We start from the raw sequence: 12,365 nt of genomic DNA on the forward strand, positions 1-12,365 counted from the left end.
TGAACAACTATATGCTAATTTCAAAAAGTGCACATTTTGCATGGATAGAGTAGTTTTCCTAGGATTTGTGGTTAGTGCTAACGGGGTGGAAGTTGATAAAGAAAAGATAAAAGCTATAAAGGAATGGCCAACACCTAAGACTATAACTGAAGTTAGGAGTTTTCATGGATTGGCTAGTTTTTATAGGCGATTTGTAAGAGATTTTAGCACTATCACCACACCGTTGGCTGAAATAGTAGAGAAGAGTGTAGGTTTTCATTGGGGAGAATCTCAAGAAATTGCATTTAACAACATTAAGGATAAGCTATGTAAAGCACCTGTTTTGGCATTACCAAATTTTGATAAAACATTCGAGATTGAGTGTGATACATCAGAAATAGGTATAGAAGCAGTGTTAATGCAGGAAAGGAGACCTATTGCTTACTTTAGTGAAAAGTTGAGTGGGACAGCATTGAATTATCCGACATATGACAAGGAGATGTATTCACTTGTTCGAGCATTGGAGACTTGGCAGCACTACTTATTGCCAAAGAAATTCGTGATACACAACGATCATGAATCTTTAAAGCATTTGCGAGATCAAGTTAAGTTGAACAAAAGACATACGAGATGGGTGGAGTTTATCGAGACATTTTCCTACGTCATCAAGTACAAACAAGGTAACGAAAATATAGTTGCTGATGCATTGTCTCGAAGGTACGTGCTTTTAAATTCATTAAGTACTAAATTACTTGGTTTCGAGCATATTAAGGGCATGTATGAATCTGATTGTGATTTTCTAGTATTTATGCTTCATGTGACAAAGGTGCATTTGATAAATTCTATAGGCATGAAGGATATTTGTTTAGGAAAGATAAGTTGTGCATTCTTAATTGTTCTTTGCATGAATTATTGGTAAGGGAAGCACATGGAGGTGGTTTAATGGGACACTTCGGGGGTTCAAAAGACTTTAGACATGTTACGGGAACATTTTTATTGGCCTAAAATGCGACATGCCATAGAACAAATATGTGAAAAGTGCATAACTTGTAAAAATGCTAAGTCTAAGGTTCAACCCCATGGTTTGTATACTCTTTTGCCTGTACCTAGTGAACCTTGGGTAGACATATCTATGAACTTTGTGTTAGGTTTGCTTAGGACAAAAAGGGGTCGGGATTCAATATTTGTAGTGGTCGATAGGCTTAGTAAGATGGAGCACTTCATACCATGTCATAAAACTGACGATACTACTAATATTGCAGACTTATTCTTTAGGGAAATAGTACGTCTACATGGAGTACCTAAAAGTATAGTGTCTGATAGGGATGTGAAGTTTTTGAGTCATTTTTGGCGTGTTCTATGGAGTAAGTTAGGAACTAAGTTATTATTTTCTACAACTTGTCACCCACAAATAGATGGACAAACTGAGGTAGTTAATCGAACTATGACTTAACTACTTAGAACAGTGATCAATAAAAATCTAAAATCATGGGAAGAGTGTTTACCGTTTATAGAATTTACATATAATCGAGCTACACATTCTACTACTTCATTTTCTCCTTTTGAAATTGTTTATGGTTTTAATCCATTAACACCTATGGATTTAATGCCTTTGCCTGTGCATGAATGAGGTAGCTTGGATGGGAAACGAAAAGCCAAGATGGTGAAAACACTCCACAAAAAGGTCAGGATGCAGATCGAAGAGAAAGGAAAGCTGATTGCATCAAAAGCAAATAAAGGAAGAAGACGCGTTACATTTGAGCCTGGAGATTGGGTCTGGGTGCATTTCAGAAAAGAGCGTTTTCCAGAACAGAGGTAATCAAAATTGCAATCACGAGGCAATGGACCATTTCAAATCATTGAGAGGATCAATGACAATGCATACAAAGTGGATTTACCTGGTGAGTATGATGTTTTAGCTACTTTTAATGTATCTGATCTCTCTCTGTTTGATGCAGATTCAGATTCGAGGACGAATCCTTTTGAAGAGGGAGGGGATGATATGATCCAGGAGTCGAGCCCGACGAAGGCAAGTGCGAGACGAGACCCGTTGATAGTCGATCGCGGACCAATGACGCGATCAAGGGCAAAGCAAGTGAAACAAGCGATGGGATTGCTTGTTCAAGAAACCATTGATGGAACCATGTTCGGGACTCAAAATGGAGCAACCTTCATATTCGGGTCGAAGGCCGAATTGATTTGGATTAATTTGTTATCAAGCGACGAAAGCGGAGGCAGAAAATAACACCATGCGGCCGCACAGGCAAAACTCCATACGGCCGCACACATGCATACCGAAAATAAAAATTGACTTTCTTGATGAACCATGCGACCGCATGGATTTACACCATGCGGCCGCACAAGCCAAAAAAATTGGCGAATTTTCTATTTTTGGCCGAATTTCCTACTGTCGATTGAATTCTTATGAAATCAAATTATTTACCATAATTTGATGGTGTTGGACTTTTTTTATTCATTAGTATAAATAGGAGATTACTTTTCATTGTAACAACTTTTGAACTTTTGACTTTGGAATTAATATTATAGAGAGAGAAATTTCTTCTTTCAATTTATTGTTCTTCTTGAACAATCTTGGAACTTATCAAGATTCAACTTCTTGTGGCGTTCTATCAATCGGATTGTGGGTTCTTTTAATTGTAATCAAGGGGTTTTAGGTTCTTCGCTAATTTAGGATTTCTTAATTCAATTCTTGGGGTTCAAGATTCAAAATCGGGTTAGTATTGGCGTTCTTGGGTTTCGCATCAATCTCGTTGTGGGTTTCGTAGTTTCCATTGCTACGAGGTTCGCGTCACAACTTCATCATATTCTGGACTAATTGAATAGAATTTTAAAAATATCTTCATTCCCTTTGCAAATCTGAATACTTCCTTAATGAATATGTCATCAAACTTTGAAATTTCAATAAAATCTTTTCCTGGATAAATCAGATCCATGAATCCATAGTCTGTCATGATTTTTATAAATGAAGGGTCACCTCCTTCCATGGCTGTTATTTTGAGGTAAACATTATTTCCTGGAGAAATAAAATATAAATCACTTATTTTTATTTCATAAGCGATTTTGACTATTTCAGCATATTTTTCTTCGTTTGGATCTAAAGGAATTTTATCTTCTTGGTCTATGATGCTGATTGTTTTGGTTTCTCTTTTATCTCCATGTATCATAACGTTATTTGTTGATGATATAGAAATGGAATCTCCTTTATTATCAGTTGGTATGTTATCACGTCTGAGTCCACTGCTGCTTCCAACTGTTCCTGTTTGGTATTGATTTGGAAAACTCATTTCTGAGCTCTTTGGCATATCTGTTTTAAACAGTATATTTTTTAGTTGTGCTGCAATAGCATCAACTTGATTTTTGAGTTTTATGGCATATTTATTATGCTCAGTAGTAATATTCAACAATATTTTCATATTTGAGTTGAACATCTCTGAGATCTGGGTTGCTGCAGAATTTATATCTTCAGATTCTTTTTTAAGAAAAATTGTCCTTTCTTATATATGTAGAATAAATTGGTATAATTCCATGACCTTGGCTTTATCCATCAGCAAATTCTATGTTTCTGCTGAGAAAATCTGCAAGAAAATTATTAACTCCTTTAATATGGACAATATCAAAACTATAAAATACTAAATAAGCTTGCCACCTATGAAACCTTCTGTATTGTGGTTCTGAGGTAACTTATTCCTGACTAATTCTGTAATTTGAGAATTATCAGTTTCAACAATAAATTTCTTGGATAATGAAAACAATGAGAACTTTTTTATTTCTCTAATAATTGCTAGTAATTCTTTTTCATGAGTAGTATAATTTATTTCTATTTGGTTAAAGTATCTACAAATTTCATTAAGATCTGTTTTTAATATTGCTGCCCAATATTTATCTAAGGCATAGTATTAATAATCAAATTATCTTTTTCATCTGGTAGTCTTAATTTTGGTAAATTTTTGCATTCTTCTTTTAATGATTTAACTATTTCTGTATGTTTTTCATTACATCCCTTAGTATTTGTTTTTCTAAGTAAAACTTGGATTTTATGTCTTTTCTTAGAAAGATTTTCGATAAATCCTTCTGAATAATTTAAACATCCTAAATTTTTTTGAATTTGTTCCTTGGATTCTAATTTATCTGGAAAACTTTCTATTTTTTTGGATATATGAGTCTGTAATTTTATCCATCTTTTATCTATTGATAATTCAAGAAAGTCTATCTCTTATTTTTCTATTATAGATTTCTTTTTAGATAATACAATTCCTTCTTTTTTACATTCATTAATAAATTGGATTAAATGATTTCTATACTTTTCTTTACTATTAGAACATATTAATATATTATCAATATAAACTATTAAAAATTCATTAAACTTTTTAAATATATTATCAATCTTTTTTTGATATATTTGTGGTGCATTTTTCAAATCAAATGACATAACTAACTACTCATATTTTCCTTGAGGTGTACTAAATACACTAAATTGTATACTATCTTCTTTCATTTTTACTTGCCAAAATCCTGATTTATAATCAAATTTAGAATAATATTGTTTTCCTCTTGCAAGATTTATAAGTACTTCTTTATTTGGTAGAAAGTAATCATCAAATTTAGTGTATTTATTTAATTCTTTATAATTTATAACCATTCTAACTTTTTCTGAGTGTTTCATAACCATAAAGACTGGACTACTATGAGGTCCATTACTAGGTCTAATAAGTTTTTGTTCTAACAATTTTTTTTATCTAATTTTTAAATTCTTGTGTATTTTCTATTGTATACATCATTGGTCTTACTCTTATTAAAATATTTTCTGTTAATTCTATTTTGGCTTTTGGGCGATGTGATTTCCAAGATAATAATAGATTTTCTCCATAAACTTTTTTTGACTGTTCAATGATTTTCTCTATATTCATTTCTATTCCTATTTTTAGAACCTTTTTATATAATATTCTTTTATTTTTTATTTCATTATTAAGAATTAGTTTTTTCTCCCATTTATCACTACGCTGGGCTGGTTGAACTCTATAAGGTTTAAATTCTCTAGAAATTTTTAATAAATGTCCACAAAGTGTTTGTAACATTATCATATAATTATTTTGTTTATAATATTGAAATTGTTGTATGAAATTATTTCCTAATAATATATCACATTCTAATTTATCATATTTATAAATTTTATTTATTGTTATTTGTTTACTTCCAAGAATTATATTAACTTTATCAGCACAATTAATTATTTGAGTACTTTCTCCTGTAACACCAGTTATTTTTATATTACTATCATTATTTCATGATTTTATTAAAAAACTTTTAAATATTGTTATATCACTTACCGTATCTATTAAAGCACAAATTGTTTTATTTGTTTTTACAATATTAATTTGTATATACACAGCTAATGAAAAACTTATCTGATATTTATCTAATTCTTTTTACATAATTTAGTTTGTCCATTATGAACAATATATAATCCTTCTCTTTTTATACTATAATCTTCTAATTCATTTAGAAAACTCATTCCTAAAAGTATATAGGGATTTATATTCATACTTTTGTCTATGTAACATGATAATAAAAGGTCTATTTCTCCTATTTTTATTGGTACTTTAACTTCTAAATTTGTTATATTTACTTGTCCATCAAAATATACATACTTATATGGCTCTGTTTTATGAGTTATTAGGCCTTTATTTCTAATCAAAATTATATGACATTCATCAACTTCTGTATCTATTAATATATTTGGCCAATTTATATTTTCTTTTCCATTATAATATTCTCCTTCTATTTTCATGTTTCCCGCATTCCTATATAATTTTACTTCTTTTATTTTGTTGATTTCTTCTAATTGGTTTTTATTATGTATTTTAAAACTTTTTGATCTTTTAATTAATTTTTCATCTTTAAATGTTATGTTATTAGAACATTCTCCTTCATTTAATTTTGTTATTTCAGGTTTATTTTTTGCTATACTAAATTCATACTCTTCTGAGATTAAACTTATCTGTTTGTTTGGTTCTATTATTTTACTAATATCTTTACATTCTTTATGAACTTCAATGTATGGTTTATTGGAATAAATATTTCCATAATTAGAATTGGTAAATGTGTATAAAACTCTATATTCTATAATCATAATTTGATCACTTGGTTGCATAATATCATCTCCATAAAGTTTGAAATGAAGTACTAAAACTTCATTAAAGTTTCTATCTTTCAATGATACACAATATTTTGGATAACATGTAAACATGATTTTTGATATACTAAATTTCCTTCTCTTGTTCCTAAATGACTATCTTTTAAGTCTATTATTCTTCCATCATGTAAAGTTATAGTTAATGGTGAATTTATCCCTTCTCTAAATAGTGATTTAAACATTATTTATATTCCTGCTAAATAAACATATTGGATTTTTTCACTTTGTTTTTTTACTAATCTTCTTCAATGGTTCATCAACTGTATTTTTTATTAAAAGATTTAATTTATGTTGTCCATAAGCTGTTCTTACATCTATGATTTTTTTTATTTTGTGATATTCATTTATTGCTATTCTTTCTCTTTTCCAAATTCTATCAAAGACTTCCCATTTTCCTATTTTTAAATCTAATGATAATTTTTGCAATTTTCTAAACTTGTTATTATCAAAAGTAACTTTTAATCCATATCCTTTTATTCCTTCATATTCTTGTATATTTATGTTATTACTTTCTATTTCTTCAATTTCTCTATTCAGATCCTGATCCATCATCTTCTGTTTCACTTATATATACTTCTTGATTATAATATTATTCAATATCCGATATTTCACTTAATTCATTTTTATTTCTAAATATTCGTTTTGTAATATTCTAACTTTCTTTTTATCACAATCAGAACTTATATAACATATTTATCCACAATTCCAACATTTACATTGACTTTTATTTTTCTTATAATTCTTATTTTTCTTTTGGTTATATGGTTTTTTTTTATAATATCTTCTTCTAGGTTTTATATATTTTTTTAATTAAAATTTCTAAATTTTTTAAACTTTTTATTTTTATATTTTATTTTATTAATTCTTTTTTCAGAATTACATCCCCATTGCACAGGGATTTTCATATCTTCACAACATATTCTAGGTAATTTTTCTTATTTTTTCATTAATTGTCTTTGTTGACATATATATGCAAGTTTTACAAATAAAAATTTTATTCTTGAATCTAAAGTTCTAGGTATTCCAATATTATCTCCAACATATTTTTTCAAATTCTATTTTAAAATATATTCCACAAGAATCTGGTAATTTATTACAGTACATATCTTGGTATACTTTTTGATTTTCATTACCGTAGAATTGAACATAATAATAGTTTCTAAATTCACAAGTATATTCTTTAATTTTACACATATCACATATTGTTAAAATTTATTAATTTAATCCTAGCACTATCTTTTTCTCTTATCTCCTCTCTTTCAGCATTTTTTATTCAATTTTTTCCTAAAAATTCATTAGAAATATATTCTACTAATTTTTTTATACATTGTCTATCTGATTTTATTATTTCTATCTGTACATTTCTTTTTATTAATATTTTTGTATCATTACTTATTCATTCACACCAATTTCTAACATCTCCTTCAAAGAATGCTATTAAGAATTCTATTCTTCTTTCAGTACTTTTCCATATGTCATCTTTATTATATAAAAAGAATAATATCATCGACTCTGTCCAAGTTAATAAGGTTTTTTTAGTATCTTTTTTACAATTTAAATCTAATTTTGTTCCTCCATGATTAATTGGTTTATCATAATTATCATTTAATCCAAACCTATCTTTATATTTATTTCCTTTAGGTGGTTGTCTAGCTCTCACTTTACTATAGAATTGTCTATATGATTTATTATATATAGGTGCATAACTTTCATCTGTATCATGTAATTCTTGTTTAGAGGTTCCTGCTGGATTATGTACTCCTCCAATATTCATTAAAACTTGGTATTTACTTATATTAGTTAAGCTTAATTGATCAAAATTTTCTATTAATAAATCTAATTCTTCATTCATTTTTATTTTCTTTTTCTTCTATTTTTTATTTTTCAAATGATTTTTCTCTAAATTCTTCTTCTTCTAATATTTTTGGTAATTTATTTTTTCTAAATTCATCATCCATGCTTCCTGTTTTTACTAATATATTTTCTTTTTCTATATATTTCTTTCCTATTCGAGTCATTTCTTTTTCTACAAGTTTTTTTTTAATCTATTTTCTTATCTTTATTCTTATTATTTTCTTTTAATTCTCTAATCTCAATTTTTAATATATTTATATAATTCTTGTTTCTTTTACTTCATTTCTCAAATCTTGTACATCATTTATTAATATTTTTATTAATGATTTTAATTCTTCCATATATTCACTTATTGATATCTTAATATTTTCTTATTTCTAACTCATAAGTTAATTTGCATAATTTATTTTCTTTTTTATCTATTATTTTTCTAAATCTTCACTCAGCTGTTTTTGGATCTATTAATTCTTCTGTTACTATAGTGAAATATTGGCTCTCAAGTCTCAGTCTTTCACATTTTAATTTTGTTAGTTTTCTATTTTTTGATATTCTCATTCCTTCTGGTACTAACATTATATTTCTTATTTCTTCTTGTATTTTATCCATTTTTAAAAGTAATTTATTCTATTTTTGATGTGTATTATCAATTATACTCATATTTTTCTTTATAATATAAATTATTTTTTTTTATCTTTATATATATTAATAATTTTTTCATATGTATAAATATTTTTTATTTTTTCTATTATTAATTTTTTTAATATTTGTTCCTTTATTTCTTTAGGAAGTTCTTTAATTATTATCAAAGTCATTGTTTGTAATTTATTATGAATAGATTTTAAAAATATATAACTACATTTTTCTTTTTCTAAACACCAATAATTATTTTTCTTATTTTAATTTCCATGATCTCTCTGACTCTGATACCAATTAGGCGGCTACTTAGAGCAAACAAAAATCAATTAAATCAAATAAAAATATTAATAAAAAAAAACCAAATAAATATTATCAAATTTCAACCAACATTTATTTTTGAGGACTAAAATAAAAAATTTCTATATTATGATGCCTTGTTATGCAATATCTAAATGGAGGGCATTTTTGGTATGTAAATTGCCTAAGGGTTATTTTGAAAAGTAACCTTTTTGAAAAGGTTATTTCCATATATTTCCCATTTATTTTGGGTATTGTAGAGTGTGTAGTATGTGATTCCTGTTCCCTGATTAGAGTTGGCAGCAAATATGAGGAGGTGGTTTGGTGGAGTTGGAAGAAAGAACGGGGATACAAGATTTGTCGAGTAATTTTAGAAATGACGTCATATTTAAGTGTTCATTCCAGTTTCCCCAACAAATGGTTAAAAAAAGCAAGGATCTATTCGGTTGTAAGCATTGACTTTGTATGGAAAGAAAATAAGCATTTTCTCTTGTTTTTATTATTTCCAAAACATATTCTACTCTTTTATTTTTAATCATACATTTTTTAATAAAAAAAATTACATACAAATTTAAAAATTTTTCTTATTTTTTAATTACATAATTTCGACCAAAATATTATTCCAAAATATATTTTGAATCAAAAGGGGCTTAAACAAGTTCTACGAGTGAGTTTAATTGTCAATATTTTCATGAAAAATATCATTTTCACCCAAATTCTTGTTTTTGTATTGTTTAATTGATATTTTCCCATGAAATTTTTTTTAATGTTGTTGGTCACGTCACTATATTTTTCTTGAAAATAAAGAATTTCATTTATTTATTTATTTTATTTATTTTATTTTTAGGGAAGTAGATTATTATTTTACATCTAGGTTTGTAATTCGAGCAAGACTTACTTCCCGTGCCTTTGCACAAAGGGCGAGTTCTTTGCATCCTCCTCTGAGAACAAAATTCATCACAAAAATGAATCAAAATAGAAAAATAGAAGAAAATAATTACAAAAATTCATTAAGGGGGTGTTTGATTAACATTTTTATGTAAAAATGCATTTTAGAATAGTAAATTGATGTGAAATGTACGGTTGAAAAATAAGAAAAAGTTTTTAATTTACATGTAATATTATTTTAATAAAGAATGTGTGATTAAAAAGAAGATTGTGAAAAATGTATTTTGAAGAAAATGACTACCAAATGAGCTCCAAATAAAAAAGAAAAATTAGGGTACGGGCCAGTGAGGCTGCGGGAGAACTTGGTTATGATGGTTCCAGTAATAGCGAAGCCAACAAGGAATGGCCAGTTGCGGTTGTACTCTCTCCTGAAGAACACTGGCCATGGATCGAATTTTCTCATTTTCGGCGTTCGTTTTCCGATCTGCCCCCACTCCAGTGAATCAATGCAGGGAAATAGTAGAAACGGGCAAGAGTGAATTCTTCTTCTTCAAATATGTCGGAGCCAATTTAAATGCGCTCATGGCCCAAAAAAGTGGGCTTACACTTACAGGCCCCTACTTCTTCGTGTCCGTAACATAATTCGTCCTAATTTTCAAATCATTTTAACACGACTTTGAGAAATCAAAACAGACTTTTGAGATTCAAAAGTTAATTTTTGAATTTATTTGATTAATTTTATAAAAGTAACTTTTTAGTTAGAAGATCTTTTAAATTAAGCTGAATAATAGGCGTGGGCGTGAGTCGATTCGATTCAATTTTAAAGAGAATCGAACCGAACCGAACCAAAAATTTTGGGTATTTAGTAAATAAAACTATCGGGTCCAAATGTAATTATGAAATCGTTCGGGTTCGGTTCCATTCGGTTCCGTTTGGTTCAGATCGGTTCGATTCCGTTCGGTTCTATACTATAATTAAATTTTTTAATATTTGTAACAACACTACATAGATACAACTAATAAAACATTCAATCGTAATTTTATAAATTAACGTAATCCAATTTAACATGTATATAACAAGTTGTCCAACAAGATTAATTTACCAATCACATGTAGAAACGCTTACATACTACTTTATTCAAATGATCAACGGTCGAAGGTCGCCATCGGAGCCCGGAGGTCATAGCTTCGGACTCGGAGTCGGAGGTTCTATACATCTATTTGAGTTTTGGAATATCAGATATGTTATGTGTAGGTGATAATGTGTGTAATTTATTTAGGGTTAGTCATTAGCGGGTTGGATCACTTCGATGATGGGCTAAAAAATGGAAGAATAAAAACTAAAAATGGCACTTGGGCTAAAAATTAGAAATGAAACAAATAATTGGGCCAAAAAATTGGATTTAGAAATTGGTTGGGTTATGCCTAGCAGATAAAGTACCAATTAATTACCTAATTTGTTAATTTGTTTAGAAAAAATTAAAATAATTTGATTTATTTAATAGAAAAAAATAAAAATTAGGAATATTCGATTCTTATTCGATTATTCGATTCTTGGTCTAGAATCGAGAACTGATCCGTCCCCGTCGATTTTTAATTCAAATACTCGTTCGGGTATTTAAATTGAGAAGAACCGTCGGGTTCGGTTTGAATTTGGGAGATTTGCCCAACTCTACTGAATAAGGCGGTTTTCTCTAAAAGTTAGAATTATTTTGAAAATTAATTTTTAAACACCTTCTTTAGAAAGCTTTTCTACAACTTTTTGTAGAAAGATCTTTTTGAGGAAACTACCTTAAATCAACTTCTTTAAAAAGCTCCTCATTTGGCAAAACATGTTTCAAAAATTATTCAAACAAGTTTAAAAATAGTTTCTTAATTTCAGAAGTTCAAAAATCGTGTCAAACAAGCCTTTGTTAGCAATATTTAAACCAGTCATTTAATTATCCTCATTTATCAAATCTTTGTGTCCAAGTATGGAGAAAAAATAATGCCACTAAAGCTTTGCATAAACTTGAGAACGAGAGGTAGAGACTGATATTTTATAAAGGCAAAATATTGATTAATTAATTCATTGTTTGGTAAATATTCACAACTCCAACATTCATTCAAATTATTCGATTTCGTAAGAATGTCATTCAAGATCAAGGATAACCAGTTAAAAAAGATAAAAGAGATTTTTCTTCTCCAAATATCTCTCTTCCGGCCTATGTTATAAGTTAGTTTGAGATCGAAACTGGACCTGATAAAGTTTTGAATGACTACTATATTCAAGTAGTTGTATGCGAGAAAGCTATTCAATCATAGTTGATTTAAGGCGATGAAGTCAGAAATATAATAAACGATATATTTGCCAATTTATACCAAGTAATGCAATAATCAACCCCATACCTCATGTTCCGTTGAAGTTAAGCCCTGTTCGGTTTACATTAAAATCAGATTTTGATGAAAAATACAAATTGATAAAAAGTAATGAATTCCATAAAATATTTGGTAGAAAA

The 12,365-nt window shown here is 28.2% G+C and overlaps 1 protein-coding gene across 1 annotated transcript; it reads right to left on the bottom strand.

Annotated features, from left to right (window-relative positions):
- Positions 1–9,874: 9,874 nt before the first annotated feature.
- Positions 9,875–10,331, bottom strand: LOC111405498. The gene is made up of 2 exons (XM_023034410.1): positions 10,211–10,331; positions 9,875–9,921 (listed from the first exon to the last, which is right to left on the bottom strand). Exons 1-2 carry the CDS (start codon positions 10,329–10,331, stop codon positions 9,875–9,877), a joined length of 168 nt encoding a protein of 55 aa, XP_022890178.1.
- Positions 10,332–12,365: the final 2,034 nt, after the last annotated feature.

Source organism: Olea europaea, chromosome 12 (assembly GCF_002742605.1).
Source record: "Olea europaea var. sylvestris chromosome 12, O_europaea_v1, whole genome shotgun sequence".
Taxonomy (NCBI): domain Eukaryota; kingdom Viridiplantae; phylum Streptophyta; class Magnoliopsida; order Lamiales; family Oleaceae; genus Olea; species Olea europaea.